The following is a 17,751-nucleotide window of genomic DNA, read 5'->3' on the forward strand; positions in this document are numbered from 1 at the left end:
TCTGAAACTCCTGTGTTCTTTATAAGTCATGCTGATTCTTAGAAGCCCATGCCAATTTTTTTGATCACAATAATTTTGTGGGATGTGATTGAAAACAGTGGGTCATGTCTGGTTTACAAAGCCTGTCAATCATGCAGTTCTAGTATGTTATTAAGCTGCAGTCAGAAGCTGGGCTGCAGCAAATGTTAAGTAAGATAGGCAGGGGGGTGAAGCATATGGTATGTGAGGAAAGGCTAAGGCAGAAAGTTCATCTTGCAGAAGAGGATGACTTCTCTTCATCTAACTATTAGCAGAGCATTAAGATGAAGCTTAGCTGTTTTCAGAGGTGTACCTTGATAAAGCAAGAGGCCACAAGTTGGAGAAAAGGAAATTCCAGCTAAATACGATAACAAGTCTTTTCATTGGGACAGTAGTCAAACGCTGGAGCAACTTGCAGAGACAGACTGTGAGATTTACATCCTCAGAGATACTTAGAGCTGTACAGGCTCCTGAATGATTAGGTATAGTTAGACCTTATTCAAGCAAGGGTTGATGGAAAAGACTTCTCTTCAAAGACAAACCTAAATTCTTGTATGAGTTCGTGGCATTGGAGGTACATCCATGAATAAAAATATCCATTAATTCTATGTAGTCATTGCCAATGTTAGCCCTCTGAAAATTGAAAAGCAATGTCAACCCATGACTCACAAGAGATGTGCCATTATTGACATTCACGTGGTGTGGCTAGGCACCTCTAGAGCCCTCGCTCTTCTCAGATGCTGTTCCCATTCTCTTCCCCATGACCCCGAGGTGACTGCAGATGCTGTTTATAGACTTCCTCATCCAAATTCTTTCAAATACTGTGTCACCAGTGCATTGAGGTCAGAGGCCAAAGGCTTTTCACATATTCTCAGGAAAGGGAAGCTGCCAGGAGCTCAAAACATTTCAAGATAATTTGGTCTTATACAGATACGATGCTCATCATTTTCCTTTATTTGTCTTTTCTGTTACAGGAAATTTAGCCAGAACACCGTTGCCCAGCTCTGGTATTTTGTGAAATGTGTTTATTTTGGCTTATCAGCATATCAGATACGCTGCGGATATCCAACTCGTGTTCTTGGCAACTTCCTCACAAAAAGTTATAACTATGTGAACCTGTTCTTATTTCAAGGGTAAGTGTAAACCTACTGCCCTCCTCCATTCTTCCTTAAGATGAGGACCCTTTTTCAGATGCTGGGACTGTTCGTGACTTTTCTTTGCAAGTTGTTGGAAATGAAACAGTAAATCGTGCACAGCATATTCCTCCGTATGTGCCACATGTCCTCCGTAGTCCAGAAAAAACAATTTCAGGAATGCAAATGTCAGGAATATCAGTTTCCTACCCTGAAGCTAGAAGTCTGAGTTATCAGTCTGACATTCAGATACAAAGATAGAGGCTGCATGCCCTGGTAGACAACAGGTAATGTTATTTGTTCTGCAGTCCTAAAAAGTAGTAAGGCATCAAATCCCAAAAGAGATAATTGGAGCAGGCCTACAGCCTCTACCTCTACAGGTGGGGAGGAGGATAAAGAGATAGACAGTAACAGGGGAAATCAAATCTTCACTTTGAAAAAAAAGTTTCTTTTGTGTACCTTTTGTAAAGTGCTGCACATCTGAAGCTCTTTAGGAGTTAGAAGTGCAAGTAACAGACAGCCTCAGAATGTGAATGATGTTATGATTAAGCTAGTTCAAAGCGTATATGTATTTCACAGAAAAGCTGGAGTAATCTCAGCCTTTTCCAAATACTTTCAGTATGGGCTTGTGTCACTCCAATAGGAAAAGTTGTAGAAGAAAGTTTTCTTCACATGAAGCAGTCTTTATGACCTGGCCAAGCAGAAAAATGTGGAAGTACTAAAGGATGCACTTTGGAAAGCTGCTATGTGCATGTTGCTTTCCTGTTAGCCCACCTTCTTCTGCTGCTTAATTCTGAGTCATAAAGCTCAATCCTGTATGCAGATGAGGAGCGCCCATCTACTATAAGAAGGCAATGCACCACGTGGTGTAAAGAGGTATAAATTGAAGTCCCACCATCCTGCGGAAAGGCTGTGTTCCTCTGTGCTCCCAGAGGAGAGGAATTTGTTTACACAGGAAGTCTGTCTTGTACTGTTGCATCAGTATCCCATACACAGCTACTGGGTATAATGGTGCCAAAGCATGTTTATTGCCTCACAAGGGATCCAAGAGGAATGTAAGCTGTGGCAAAATATATCACCTTTAAAACACCAGTATTAGCCACACTGTCTCATAATTTCTAATTATGACTCCATAATTTCTAATTAAACTGCTTTTTAGTAATCATTTTGTTCTCCTTTTTCTGGCATGTATACTTACTGTGCTTATCTAATGTAGTTCCACCATGTTTTACTATCTGCTGTGGTCTCCCTTCAGATTCCGCCTGGTTCCATTTTTGACTGAGCTGAGAGCAGTAATGGACTGGGTTTGGACAGATACCACTCTCAGTCTCTCCAGCTGGATCTGTGTTGAAGATATCTATGCTCATATATTCATCCTGAAGTGCTGGCGAGAGTCAGAAAAGGTGAGGAAGATCCATATGAGTGATCCAGGCCTCCTCTCCCCTGTGCAGAAATGAAGGAAAGTAATCACAAGTCCCTAAATAATTTGGAAATCCACCATAAATGCAGATTGTTAACAGATACACCTGGTGCTCATGTTCGGAAATATTCAGACTGTTGAGTTCTTTATGTTAGCTGACAGTCGATGCAAGTGAAATTTCAATTTCCTTTGTGCCTGATTTTTCCACCATCGAGATGAATTCCACAAACATGTGGCTGCTAGTTTAATTGCATGCCTGAATTTCAAGGCCAGGAGTGAAAGACTCAGTATTCACACACTCTCATTATCCATAACTACTTAAATGAGTAACCCACAGTAGCAGGGAAACTGCAGCTCCAAAGAAAAGTCATGTCAAGGAAGATTTCATGCCTCCATGGTGTAGGTCTCAGGAATGTTTGTTTCATGTAAGTACAGAGGGAACTTAGCTGGTTCCTTGATTCTGGGAGAGTCCCCACACACCCAAAAAGAATGCAGAAAAACAGATAAACCCATTTGTTTGACTAAAATTTCAGTCTCTTAAAATCATTTAAGCTTCAGCTCAAATTAAACTTGCAAATTCTGGATTCCTCATAACCGCTATAAAGATTGCAACCATATGCTTGCTTATTTTGCCAATTTGAAAAAGAAATTAAGCATTCTTTTAAAAGTGACCCATCCAGTCAGAAATTGTCCATCTGCAATGAAACAGCTGTGTTTGTGTTACTGACGTATTACTACTTTTATTATAATCTCATCTCTTAATTGCACTTACTTGCTTTTCAAGTATGTCAGTTAAATTAACTCAGAAGTGAGGTGGACATGAATCTCACAGACAGGCCTTCTCAGTATGGCTTACCTTTCTGCCATGAACAGAGCATCACCAGAGGCTTTGGGAGGCTGGAAATAATAATCCTGTTCTACGTTGACCATCCATCATACTGCATTTTTTCACTTTGCAACAGGATTGCTCTGCATTACATCTAGCATAGAACCTCCAAGTCTAAGTTTGCATGTGTGTGCTAGTGCCATGTAGCAACATAACTACCAACAACTTTATGAGTACTGTTCTCTTGTTTAATTCTCTCTGTCTCCTCACATTGAGTGGTACGCTTAAGTTCTTTGGCTCTCAGAGTCTCTGAGCTGTTCTGTAACAGCTTTAAAGGTACCTGAACTAATCTCATACAGACAAATAATATGCCCCTGGGCAATCTTGATATGATATTTTAATGAAAACAGTATTTTGCAGTGCAAGACAAATGCTTTGATACAATGCTTTTGAAAAGTAGCTAATTTGTTTTAAATATAGCATTGTATTACAAATCTAATACTCTCTGAGGGCTTTATGGATTCGTGTTGGAAAGCAAGAACAATTTCCTGAAGCCAGATTCCTGGCATGTGTATGAGGTGCAGTACAATTCACTGCATATTTATTTTGCACGTGTAGTATGCAGTGTGTGAAAGGCAAGATCCTAAAACACCGTGCAGTGTTCAATCCTGTAAGTGAACACACCACAATAAATTAGAGTTGCGATAAGGCATTTTACAGGATGGTAATGGTATGGAAGTGTTCAATCATAAGGCCAATAACAGGGGGGTGGAATTATGGGCAAGGGGGAACAGTATTGCTGTATGATCTGCTTTTTAGAGAGAAGGATAAAAGCAAAACCATTTTTGGTCTCAGAAGCTAAGAAAGGGAAGGATCCCACGTCAACACGGTCAAGATTTTAGAAACAGCAACAAAGATTGAGGCAATATTCAAATAGAGTTGGTGCAGGTTGGATCAAACCTGTGAACAAGTCTCAGAAATACTGTACATGACATACAAGATGTCTGTAGAATACTGCAATAATAGTCCTACTGATTGTACATGTCATATATATTGTATATATACATGTATATATATTGTATACATATTGTATATGTATATGCTGGGAAAGGAATATATTTTTCCCCAAAATAGTTTGCAGCATCTCAAGCTGTATGATGGAAATTCTGCCTTGATGAAGTTTGTGATAAAATGTTTTGAAAAGAAAAGTGCAAGAACACGGTCATTCCCAATATCGTGGAGTTTGGGGTTGGGTTTTTGTTTTTGTTTGTCTGTTTGTTTGGTAGGGGGTCATCTTCTTGTTTTGAGGAAATACTGTTGCTGCTATTATTTTACATTTGTTTCCTGAAATTTTATGTTTATGCTGTTTGAGATCAAGCATTCAAATTACTCTACCCAATTTTTCCCATCCTTATGGTTGTGAAGAATCAAAACAAGAGAGGTTTATGATATTTTTCACACCAGATGCATACTTTACATGGGTTTATTTGGCACTTTTCTTTGTAGTTGCCAAAATTCGGTGCCTGTGCAGGCTTGGCAAAAAATCTCAAAATAATTGGCCCTATGATGGGTAACAAATGCCAGCAGAAGACCGGAGTCCTTAAGACTCATTCACTCATCAAACCGTTGCTGTTTGCTTTTGCAGAGATATCCCCAACCAAGAGGCCAGAAGAAAAAGAAGGTTGTGAAGTATGGAATGGGTGGCATGATTATCGTCTTGCTGATTTGTATTGTCTGGTTCCCACTGCTCTTCATGTCTTTAATCAAATCTGTTGCAGGCATCACCAACAAGCCTCTAGATGTATCAATCACAATAACTCTAGGAGGTTATCAGGTAAAAAAGAAGACAGACAAAAGAAGTCTGTTTTTGCACTGTATTTCCTTGCGCTGTTCCTTATTCCATGCATTGTATTTTCCAACTGAAACTCTCCTGGCTTATGCCAGAGAACACTCAAACTCCCACGAGTGATCCCTTTTGGATATAAAAACATCAGTTCATGATTGATGTAAAATATTACCTTCCCTTGCCAGTTAAAAGCAGAACCTACTGGCAGTTTAACTTGAATAAATTATCCTACATCAGGGAGACTCAGGTAACTGCCTGCAGGTCCCCATGGTGAATGTGAGATAATTAAGTGGAGGTAGCTTCCTTCTTAGCGGAATACATTCATAGCCTTCTGTTGGATTGATGGACTGTGATGCTCAGGGTGCTGTACTGTCTGTGTAGCAGCTGATGTGAAGTAAATGTGACAAGTGTGTGTTCTTTTGTTTCCCAGCCTATTTTTACAATGAGTGCTCAACAGAGTCAGCTCAAGGATTTGAATCAGACTGGTTTCAGTGCATTTCTGGGAAGCTATAGGGGTAACACTGTAAGTGAAATGTAGACTACTTCATTATTTTAAAATGTATGCATGTTTCTATGGAGGCTTTTTGTGTGGTTTGTTTATGTAGTCAAGTGGTCAGCAACACTGCCATCATTTGGAAGGTGTGTACATAAAGGCTCATTAGTACAGGTTTGGGCAGATCATTTGTCAAGATGGGCTGCGTTATAAAGAGACAAATTACAATTAGTCAAATCATCTTTGCACAAAATCGTGGAAGACAGAAGTCCTAGTTTTCCTGTCACCTGAATAAAAACCTTCCTTCTAAAAGACAAAAATGTGTTCTGGGGACACACTACTGTTAGCACTCTTAAGTCCCATACTTCTTCCTACGGTGCACATGGCTTCCACCGGATGATGTCATGCTGTTAAAGAAAGTGTGTATGGCCTGGAAAAGTTCTGACATTAGAATATTGTAGTTTAAACATGGTCTCCCTATTTCGTGGTGCACTGTGCCTGACATCTCAACTTTCTAGAACAAAAAAAAATTGGTATTTTGCAGAAACTGTTGTGTTACTAAAGTGAATGTGTTTTGATCAAATACCACTTTAAGATAAATGTTTCCTTCTAGCCCATTCAAAAATTAACATTTTTTAATACTAGATGCTACCAAATAGCTCAGGAGTTATAACAGTAATATTGTAATCGTGATCTACTTTGAAAGCCAATGGTTTCAAGTTGCCTTATCAATTGCAGACTTTCCATGCTGAAAGATGCTTAACAAAAGACAGAGTACAATTTAAATAAAAATATGAAAACTATTAAGAGGTGCCAGGTGTCTTGTGCCTCCTGCTTATGTATGCCAATCCACAGCAGCAAGGGTTGGCATAATGTTCGCACAGTCACTTATATTTTGTGCTGATCATAGAATCATAGAATGGCCTGGGTCGAAAAGGACCAAAATGGTCATCTAGTTTCAACCCCCCTGCTGTGTGCAGGGTCGCCAACCACCAGACCGGGCTGCCCAGAGCCACATCCAGCCTGGCCTTGAATGCTTCCAGGGATGGGGCATCCACAACCTCCTTGGGCAACCTGTTCCAGTGCATCACCACCCTCTGAGTGAAAAAATTCCTCCTAATATCTAACTGAAACCTCCCCTGTATTAGTTTAAAACCATTCCCCCTTGTCCTATCACTATCCACCCATGTAAACAGTCATATCCCCTCCTGATCTGGGACTATTTTGGGTTTAAGTGAAGCTGCATGATGTATCAGAGGCACATGTCAGACTGGTGTGGACTGAAAGGAGCAGAGCCTACTGGATCCAGAGATCCAGTATCCAAGGGGGATATTAGAAATGAAAGGATTCAAGATAAAATGTACTCTACAGAGTATACCTGATGAACATTCAAACTCATTTTGGCCAACTTGACCATTGTATTTATTCTTTGAACTGCAGGGCCATTTTTGTTTTGCCTTCCTGGGTTGGCTATGCTTTGTCTATTCCCCTCCTCATCTAAAGCCTCAGCAGGTACCTGACAGAGCAATCTATGTAAATGAATGCACTTCTGATTAATCAAGTATTTGTAATTCTTCCTGATCAGGAAATATGGTTGTATGTCTTGTAAACATCATGGCATTGGAAGTTTATTTTCCTTTTCTGCAACTACAGGCTGCTTTGCAGTTTTTAGAGGGCTATGGAAAAGAAGATATAACCCTAGCAGATCTAGAAGGGAATTCAAACTCCTTATGGACCATCAGCCCTCCCAGTAGAGAGAAAATGATACAGGGACTGCTGGATTTTTCAGCTGAGTTCACTGTAGTACTTTCATGGAGCATTCAAAGGTAATCAATATGACTGCTGTAAGTCTGATGGATCATTTGCAAAGCTTTCTTTGAACAGAACAGTTCCACACTGCATGTTTTTGTTTAGTTTTTCAGCAGATTCTACTGCATTGCAAATAAAATTCTTAAAAGTAAGAGGGAGAGAGGCAGAGGGTGGTGACTTTGTTACATAGGAATTCTCAAGAAATAAATAGAGAAATGGAGCCACTTCCAAGTAGATGATTTAAAAAAAAAAAAAAGAAAAAACAGGGAGCAGTTCAATAGGACTTGAGGGGGAGGAGGGAAAAGTAAAAACACATCAGTCTGTTTTAGATTGAGATGTTCAAATAAACTTTGCCTCAAACAACAACCTTGTAGTCATTTATGGGAACCGAAGACTTAGACATAGCTAAGGCAGAAAACCAAAGACGAAAATACAAACACCCTCTTTTTAAAGGAATCTCAAACTGATAAAAAGCTATTTTTTAAATACATGTGTACATGGAGCCATTGTTCTGCTACCTGACACAGATCCACTTTGTTGAGACTTTTTACCTATTGTGGTAATTTGGCCTCAGTGAAATAGTACTTTACAATAAAGTTTTTGCAAGAATCAACCTAAAATATGCAGTAGTTGGATGCAGCCTGAAGCACAACAAGTCACCATGGTGGCTTCTTGGTTACTGACTGACACCTTGGACTGCTGGGCTAAATTGGAAATGAACTGCCATTGCAGTCCTGGTATCTACATGAGTTTTTTTGGAAGTAGACATTTGGTTGCTATAGCTGTCCCCAGCAAAAGACTGTGCTCAAGAAGAGGTCAGCTGAATCACAGTGGGAGTTCTGAATATACCGGGTCAGTCCTTTCACAGTCAAAACTAGGCTTGTAACAGATCTGCACTTTTTATTCAACTTTATTTGACCCTCCTTATTTTTCTGGAAGCATGCAGTATTAAGCCAGTGAATTGCATTCCTCATCCATTTCTGAACCTTATATTAATTTGTAATGCCTCTGCTCAGTTTGCCAGTATACTTGCATAGCTACAGACATTCATACACTGGATTTGAAAGAGACCTTTTTCACCCTCAAATTATATCCTGTGGATTATACTGCAACCATAAATGACTGAAAGTGGTAAAGGCTTACCACAGTGACCTCCCACTTTTGCTCTGTAAAGGGAAACTGCTGTCTTTCACCTAGGCCAGGAGACCGCAAGCAGCTGTAAGATGATCTCTTGTATCACTCAGGCAGCATACGTGCTTTCTGCCCTTACCCATCATCTGTGTCATCTGCTGGGGGAACTTCTCGGCAGTCCCCAGCAGCCCAGGGCTTGTCCTGCCTTCTTGCTGCATCCTGACCACAGGGCATGACAAAAGGCAGTGTGCAGAAGCTGATCCTGGTCCAGCTACATTCTCATCTCAAGTAGGGAGGGTGCATGATACTTGCTGATCATTGTGGTCAGACTAGCTAGATAGCCAGCCCTAGTGTTCAGTGAGCAAGTGTTCAGGTTATGCTTTCAGTGTAGACTGACTATGTCTTCCTTTTTACTTAAAACAGAAATCTCACTCTTGGTGCCAAAGCAGAAATCGCATCAGATAAACTTACCTTTGGCCTACCAGAGAAAACCAGAAGAGATATTGCTACAATGATGTCTGGAAAGCCATTGGAAAAGGTGTAAGTTATCTTCTTTGCCTATGTGTATGCTAACCTACTCCTTTTAATACTAATTTCTTAAGGAAGCAAGGCTTGTGCAGATGTATTATTTGTCTGCCCATATATCCACACAGAATCACACAACTGCAGCGGTTGGAAGAGATCTCTGAGGTCATTGAGTATAACCCTCTTCCTAAGGAAGTACCCTAAAATAGGTCACACAGATAGGAGTCCAGGTGGGCCTTGAATATCCCCATAGAAGGAGACTCCACAACCTCTCTGGGCAGCCTATTCCAGTGCTCCATCACCCTTACTGTAAAGTGTTTCCCCATATTTGCATGGAACTTCCTATCTTCAAATTTTAGGCTATTACTCCTTCCTCATTGTTGGCAGAACTCCAAGAATCCTCAGATTTTTCCTAATCTTTCTGGTTTTAGGACCCTTCTGCAAGCACAACTCTAAGCTTAGACATACTGTAAAGTATCAGGGAGTTCTCCAAGATCAACCACCTCTAAAAAGCTTTGTAGTCTTATTTACAGAGGCCAAAAGCATTGAAGTCACAGAAAAATAACATTGCCTAAAAGGTCAAGGCTTATTTATTTGTAGTAAAAGAAGGCCAAGAAGTCTGTGAATACTGGAACTCTACCATCAAACGTGGTGAAGCTATTAGGTTTTTTTTTCTTTGATTTATTGGATAAGCACAAGTTCATTACAGTATATTCACAGTTAAACTCGCCTCTGAGTTACTTGAGTTGAACTTGATTTGAGGAAGTCATGCTGATGAATGTTTTGTTCTAAATAACCATCCAAACTGCATTCCTCGTTGTTATTCTTGAATGGCACTAGATTGGAAAGGAAGTGTTAAATCACTGTGATCAAAGGGTAACATCTGCAGACACTTTTGACATCAGATATTTTCCTGTAATGGAAATTTACAAGACATAAGAACATTCTCTTCATCTGAATATCAAACATTACTGTATGGATGTGGCCTTATAACATTAATAGCAGTGGTGCCTCTCAAGTTCGAACAGAGTCTGGCTCTTCCCCTTCTGCCTGCTCACTGGGATTTACATTGCTGCAGTAATCTCTAAATATCGCTGGGCCAATGCTTTATCCCTGAAGGCCACCTGATCTGATTTGTGGCCACAGGAATTGTAAAGTTAAAGCTGAGGACAGCTGGAGAGTGAAAACTCTGATTAGTTTGTCCCTCTTAGAAGGTGGAAGTGAGATGCACAGCACTTTTTCTGCACCCACTCACACTTGTACACCCGAAGAAACTGGAGACTGCTGCTGCACATCTGATCATTGCATTTAAAATAGATTTTTGATTTTTTCTTAGCTCTGTAAGGATACAGAAATATCTCCTAGGGCGATGTAGTGACAAAGAGGGTAGGTTTTTCTCCTTTGTGGGAAGATGCAATCCATCTGTAATTCTCTCCTTGCAGAAGACGAGCAGTAACATGGAAGACAGAGCTGTATTTACCCATGTTGTAATAATATTGTTAATTTGAGCATCTTTAACTTTGTCACAAAGAAAAAATGTATGTGGAAACTGACAGCCATGTGAGAAGTTCTGCAGGGAGTTTTCTGCCACAGCTGTACTGGGGCACTTTGGCTGCTGAGCTTCTACCCGCCCCCTGGGCCTGATCACAAAGGCTTTAAATTGGCCTCCTTCAATAGCTTTGCCTATGCAATGAAGCAGTGTCAGAAGACTTCCCTGAGAGCTCCTCTTTCCTAGAATTTTTCATTCACTTGAGGGAAAGTTTAGGGCAGCATCTCTGCAATTAATGCATTTTTTAATTCTCTCTGGATGCTGATAATTTATCCCACTTAACATGATTCAATTTTGAGTCCAATAAGGAACTTCCACAAAAATCTTTCCTTTTATTTTGAAATCCTCCAGATTATACAAACTGTGAAAACATTTCCCAATAAAATATTCTAGGAAGAATTCTGACTCTTCAGATGTTATTATTTAAACATTCTGTAATTCTGAAGTAATAAATATTCTCACTACATGTTTTCCTAGCTTGTTTATTACTGGTGATGTGTTGCCTTTCTTTGTGCTGCTTATACAGCTGACTATAAAAGCAGCTTTGTTAAGAAGGCGAACAAAATATAAATCCTACATTCCTTGCAAACACATATGCCCCAGGTGTGTGGGATTCATGGTGTGTGAAAGGGGACATTATGGATGGAGCTCCCTGCTGAAGTACTGACAGAACGTAGTTAATAAATCCAGCTAGCTTTCAGATGTGACATCTGAACACTATAAAATCAGAGCTTAAGCCAAGAATTACTGGGAACTGTGTATAGCCCTGTTAGGTATTTCTGAATTATTTTAGAGGTATAAAAATATGAAATATTTGCTTTCTCATTTTTTTTCCAGAACATTAGAAACAGTGTATCCATACTACATCAAGGCTCCTAGTGATTCTCTGGCAAAACCCATAAAGCAGCTATTGACAGGTATGTATCCGGGCCATGGAAAACAGAGTGCAGTTGAAAAAAGTGCAACACCACTGCTAACTGTTATGGAGCACCTTGGACTGAAATATTCTTACAGTTGTTTCTACCTGATGACTGCAGGCTTGGGGAAAGATGAGAGTTCAAGGCAGAAAATGCATTCGGATATACCTTAGCTTTGTATTTAACATCAAGGAGTCTACAGATTTAAAGTACAGTTCTTTTCCTTCAAGTCTGCTTTCAGAAACTGCTTTCCCTTCTATTCTAAGAAAGTGTTGACAAGTTTCACCTCTGCGTCTCTTTAAAACTTTACTGCAAATACTAGCACTACATGTCTGCAAATTAATCAGCTTGAATAATGACGTTGAATGATTGATTTCAGTTCTTTCCTCCTTATTGACTCCAAAGAATACAATTTAGATAAATAATTGAATTTCAAAGTACCCAAACAGAATGTCTAGATACTCAGAGACATGCCGAGTATGTACATGTGTACATACATACATATGCAAAACCTGTTGGATTGGAAAAGTAGGAAAAAGTCTTTAACTAAGAATGCCTTTCTCAACAGAGGTTAAATTTGACTCAGAGGTGTTCTCTTGCTCATTGTGTAGTGCATTATTGTTCAAGGTTGAGTGAGCATGTGTTGAAAAATAATTCATGAGACTGAATGTAGATTTACTTGTAGCAGTAAGTTACCAGTGCTTCACTGTTAGTCACTATGCGTCCTAAAAACACCTCTTTGGGATTCTTATAATGCACCTTCATGTATACACTGATAATGTAGAGTCCTCAGAAAGCAGATGAGCCAGAGTTCAACTCCTGTCTGTGTGATCAGTATGAATGAAAACCATATGCTTTTCTTGATATATCTTTTATACCAAAAAGTGGTAGTTTCACTTTGACATATCAAAGCTGACTATTATCCCTCCAAGTTAAACGTGCTTTAGACATGAAATGTAGACATACTGCTTGTTATTGGTTGAAAATACTTAAATGTGCTTCTTTAGGCCTGAAATGTAGACGTACTTCTTGTTATTGACTCATTGGCTTGAAAATACTTGAATAACTTGACAGGTATGCAGAAGAAAATGTAGCTGATGTCAGATCATTTACATAAGATTAGTGGAAGGAAAACCATAGCAGTCTAGATGGACTGTACTTTTGTACAGAAATACTGCAAAAGGGGTTGTAAGAGAGTTATAACAAACCTCTACTCCTACATGGCTCCATTATTTTATCACACAAGTTATCAAAGCATCTAAGAGTAATCAGTTTGACTTTTGCAGTTTTTGGTATACCTGTTAACATTTCCTCTTTTCAATAGACTGCAGATGGGAAAATATCACAGTTTCCCTGGTCAAAAATGTGTCTGAAGAGGGAGTTCGTGAGTGGTGGGTTTTGAATCAGCTTGGAAAAAGATACAAAACAAATGAAGAGAGCCTTGAACTCTTCATATTCAGTGATAAAGTCAGTCCTCCAAGCCTTGGATTCTTGGCTGGATATGGGTAAGAAGGAATCTACACATAAAATTAAAATATTGTAGTTGAGATAGAAGGTGACTTCATTTGCTTTGTGGGTGTATGTTATTTCTTTTTTGTTGTTCTAATGTTTGAAACTCCAGAAAAGGGCTTCTGTGAGAATTAAAATTTCACATCTATTACTGTTATCTACAGAATACATTGTATTTTTAAGGAATGATGTGCCCTTTCATATCCACACTCCATTGGGAAAAAAAAAAAAGCAAGAGAAGTGCCCTTTGCACCAATTTCCTATTCAAATGAAATCGTTCAAAATATGTTCATTTAACTAAAAGCCAAGTTCAGTTCTGCCCAAACTGATCGGTTTTGGCAACCTTCCCAATCTCATGCTAGCAGCCAAGACTCTGTCTGAAGCTGTTATGAAATACAGCTCCATATACAGAGGAAGTTGGGAGACTGTGACTCCTGAGAGATGTTCCCTTCCAGCATCCTTCGGAGAGCTCCTCATAAGAGTTTTATCCTGCAAGTTCAGGCAATTGTTAGTCTGTCACCACTTTTGCACACTTTAATAAAAAGAATTAGACGTGAGATCTGACAGATCGCTTGCATTTAGTAGCCAGAAGTTTTGAGATTTCCCTACAGCTTCCAAGCTGTAGCAGACAAGATGCAAGACTACCATCATAACTGATCGATTGTTAAATTGATTGAGCTTCAACTGTGTGTGTTCTCAGCTTTCTTTTGTGTTGGAAGAGGTCTTATTTTCTTTCAACCTACAGCACAGAAGAAGCAGGATCCTAAACAGAAATCAGTGTTCACTCTGCTGACAGACTGTACTTAACCATGTAGATGAGCTCTCTCTGATTTGGATGATCCTCTTTCAAGGCACCGTTTGAACTTTTTCCTTTCTTTCTTTTCAGCATCATGGGACTATACGCGTCAGTCGTCCTGGTGATAGGGAAGTTCGTCCGTGAGTTTTTCAGTGGGATTTCTCACTCCATCATGTTTGAGGAGCTACCCAATGTAGACCGAATCTTGAAGTTGTGTACTGACATTTTCTTAGTACGAGAGACTGGAGAACTGGAACTAGAAGAAGACCTGTACGCCAAACTAATCTTCCTGTATCGCTCACCAGAGACTATGATCAAGTGGACTAGGGAAAAAACTAATTGATCTCTTTGGTGTCACACTGCAAATCAAGTTGATTTCATCTGAATTTTAAAGAAAAGGAAAAGCACAATATTCTCTTAAGAGCTAAGCCTTTTATAGTTAGGTAGCGATCATTTTTCACTGAAGGAGTCCTGGAAGCTACGGCCTTTGGAGTCCATGCTGCCTTTCAAATTAAGGATCAACAGTGAAGAAAGTTGGATGATTTGCTGTTTTTAACGTGCACTCCTCTACAGTCTGGGGACTGCTTTGTAACTTAATCAGCAAAAAGTTTGCATCCCTGTCTGGCTAATTTAATTTTCCAGACAATAATTACCCTCAAAGAGAAAGGAAAGGAGTGAACCTACAAATGACTCCAGAGGACCTTTCTAACTTTTTCTGGAGTCATATAGATTGGATTGTGCAATATGCTGTTGTACGTCACTGACTTTCAAGCTACAAGTAATGGGACGGTGACTAGCCTTCAGGACACCCAAGACCCAGGGCCCCAGTGGGAACTGAAGACATTCTAGCCATACCCATTTGTAGAAGAGCAGAGATTTTGATGTACAAAGGACACCGTGGACAAACCTCTGCTAGCAGAAAGGATACAAGTTACAATCTCTTTAAATGCCTTATTTTATTTGTACAGTCACAGAAAACATTTCCACCAAACATCAATGACTCAGGAAAAAAAAAAAACAGCAACTGAAACTTGACATTTCGTCGAGGGTAACTAATGGCTAGAATAATTATGGTGAAATATTGGGATGTTCTGCTAGGCCATTTTCTTCAGAGTTACTGCTTTCTGTTAGATGAGAAAAGAACGTGAATTCAATGACCTAAGGAGCTACTTCATTTCTTATAATCCTTTAAAAACTGAATAGTGTGTGCTTCTCTCTGCTCCCCATGACTTGCTTTTTCCCATTTCGATGACTTAAGGCAACCATTGTTTTGCTGTTGGCTGATACTCTTCTTCCAGTGTTTCAGGTATAGAAAAATGTTTACATATTCCAAGTCACATTTTTACATCTGAGACGGGTTGTTGGTTTTTTTTTTTTTTTAAGTTCCCAAATATAGACATGCATATGAGCTTGAAAAGTGGCCTTTTTTTCTTAAATTACTATTATTAGTGACACAAATGGCTCATTAGAGATCATTGTAGCATGAAAATTTACATTTGCAATGTAGATTTCATTCCATGTTAAAAAAAAATTATTGAGAGAAAAAAAATCATTGAGTGAGTAAGGTATATTAAAAGGGTATACTGTGTAGTTTTGATTCAGTAATGACTTAAAATAAAGCACGTGTTGCAAAGTCATTTTAGAAGTATTTTTTCCTCTGCCTTTTTACATGAAATGGGAAAAGTTTGACATTCTTCTAAGTCTGTGACAAATAAATCTCTTTCTTGTAGTTAGCTGGTATTTATTATATGAATAATTAGTTAATCGCCAGAACAAAAATAATACAACATAATTTGCTGGCACATTTTACTGCAGAAGTTCATAAAACAGCACAATTGAATGAAGTTGCAACATACTCTACTCAGTGCTTCCATGACAAATGCTGTCACATCCATTCTATACTGTGAAAACTAACATTTTGGGCACCATGAAGTGCACAAAATAAAAGTCGCTTCATCATATTGTAACAATAAAATAATTTGGTGACTGGAACTCACTGGAAGGCGACCTGATTTCCTCTAAGCGTAATGGAAAGCTGGCAGCATTCCCTGGTGGAGAGTTTTGCTCCATTTCTTCCGTAGAACCTGTGAATGAAAAACAAAATATGCAGGGCAGCCCTGATGTAGGATCAGACAGAGACTCGTTGTGGTCAGATGGATCCTTATCTGTACGTTCAGTGATTTTGAGGAGGCAACACTGGAAGAGAGGTGTGAAGGGCGTGATGTGGTTCTGAAAGTACCAGTACCAGCAGCAGAACCATACTGGCCATAGTTGGACTTGGCTCACTTTCTGGCTTCCTCTCTTTAACAAACAGGCACTTACTTTCTGGTGAGAAAACTCTGCGGAATCAGCTGTACAGTTATTTGAGCTTTGCAGAAATGTTCTGCCCTTTCTTTCATGGATCAATCAAACTTTGAAAATAAAAGTGTTCTTCTGTTGTGGGTTTTTTTTTTTTTTTTTGGTTTGGTTTGGTTTGGTTTGGTTTGGTTTTGGTTTTTAAAAACAACGTACAGTCAAATTGGCAAGCTATGGACTGGATAAGGGACTGCAACAGGTGGAAATTGTACTGCTGATCTCCATCCAACCATCCTGCTAAAGCTGAACTGCCAGCTACTTTCTAATGACATCCTTTAGGGAATCAGTTCTGGGGCCACTACCGTTCAATGTCTTTACTAACAGTCTGCAGGACAACACAGAGCATACTCTCTTGTGTTTGTGATTGAGGACCACGCCAAGTCTGGGGCTGGTTATAATGTATATTTGTCAACTTCCCTTCTGGGGAAAGAGGAGAGAAGTTGATAAAATGGAAGGCACGACTGCTTTTCAAAGGGTTTTAAGGATTCTGGAGGCATGAGCTGCCATGTGCTTCATGAAGTACAAATAAGGCAAAGCAAAGTTCTGCATCTGATATCAACTCATCCCGTGCAGTTAGTGAGCTTCAAACATCTTTGAAATAAAAAAATCCAGCAGGGAGGAGAGGGGTGAAGGGGAATGTTGCATGTATAACAGCAGTGTACCCCTGAAGGAAAGAAAGCCAGCAGCACAGTGAGCTCATTTACAAAGGCACAGCTGCAAGTCAGGGGAGTTTATTAGTCCCCTCGAATCAGCACTTATGAGACCACATCTGGAGAACTGCATCCAGGTTTGGAGTCCCCAGTGATAGAAAGACTCTGTCATATAGGCATGAGTTTGGCAGAGGGCTGGACAGAACATGTGAGGAGAGACTGAGGGAGCTGGGCTTGTTCAGCCTTAAAAACATACTGGAGCTTGCAACTAGCTGATCATGAGGCACACAGAAGGAGCCAGGCTACGGAGCTACGCAAGGGCAGCATCTGATTAGACATAAAGAAAATTATTTTCCCTACCATGGGGGTAGTCAAACACTGGAACAAGAGTCCAGAGAGTTTTTGGTTCCTCAGCCTTAGAATTATTCCTGAAGGCTGCTTTCCAAGTGCTGCCACAAGCACTCACTGAGTATGCCTTGTTTCTTTAGGAAATGATAGCATGGTGTACATCAAGGCCCAGACCTTGAAGATGCAGAAGGAGGCAAGGAGAGAGGAGGCCAAGACTGATGAGATCTAATGCTGACACTCTGAGTTCTTCACAGATGTGGTGAATACTCTGCCCAAGGTGTGTTTCCAAGGAGCATTTCCTGAATGCTTGCTTTCCAGAAAACCTTACTGAGACACTACCAAGATGTCCCTAGTTACCATTCTCTTTTGCAATTAAATGAATAAAACTGAATTAAAGCAGATGAAAACGGGCCTCTCCATGGACAG

The 17,751-nt window shown here is 39.7% G+C and overlaps 1 protein-coding gene across 3 annotated transcripts in view; it reads left to right on the forward strand.

The window, feature by feature from the left end:
* The window catches only part of PIEZO2 (piezo type mechanosensitive ion channel component 2), a 395,935-nt gene extending 379,520 nt beyond the window's left edge, over positions 1–16,415 (forward strand). For all 3 annotated transcript variants that reach the window (XM_040696651.2, XM_025147821.3, XM_046938004.1), the window contains 9 exons: positions 993–1,151; positions 2,407–2,554; positions 5,043–5,231; positions 5,674–5,766; positions 7,390–7,562; positions 9,100–9,216; positions 11,588–11,667; positions 12,992–13,172; positions 14,063–16,415. In XM_040696651.2, the coding sequence (XP_040552585.1) occupies positions 993–1,151; positions 2,407–2,554; positions 5,043–5,231; positions 5,674–5,766; positions 7,390–7,562; positions 9,100–9,216; positions 11,588–11,667; positions 12,992–13,172; positions 14,063–14,315 (1,393 nt within the window). In that variant the 3' untranslated portion in view covers positions 14,316–16,415. The remainder of the gene's footprint in view (positions 1–992; positions 1,152–2,406; positions 2,555–5,042; positions 5,232–5,673; positions 5,767–7,389; positions 7,563–9,099; positions 9,217–11,587; positions 11,668–12,991; positions 13,173–14,062) is intronic.
* The last annotated feature ends 1,336 nt before the right edge of the window (positions 16,416–17,751 follow it).

Source organism: Gallus gallus, chromosome 2 (genome assembly GCF_016699485.2).
Source record: "Gallus gallus isolate bGalGal1 chromosome 2, bGalGal1.mat.broiler.GRCg7b, whole genome shotgun sequence".
NCBI lineage: Eukaryota > Metazoa > Chordata > Aves > Galliformes > Phasianidae > Gallus > Gallus gallus.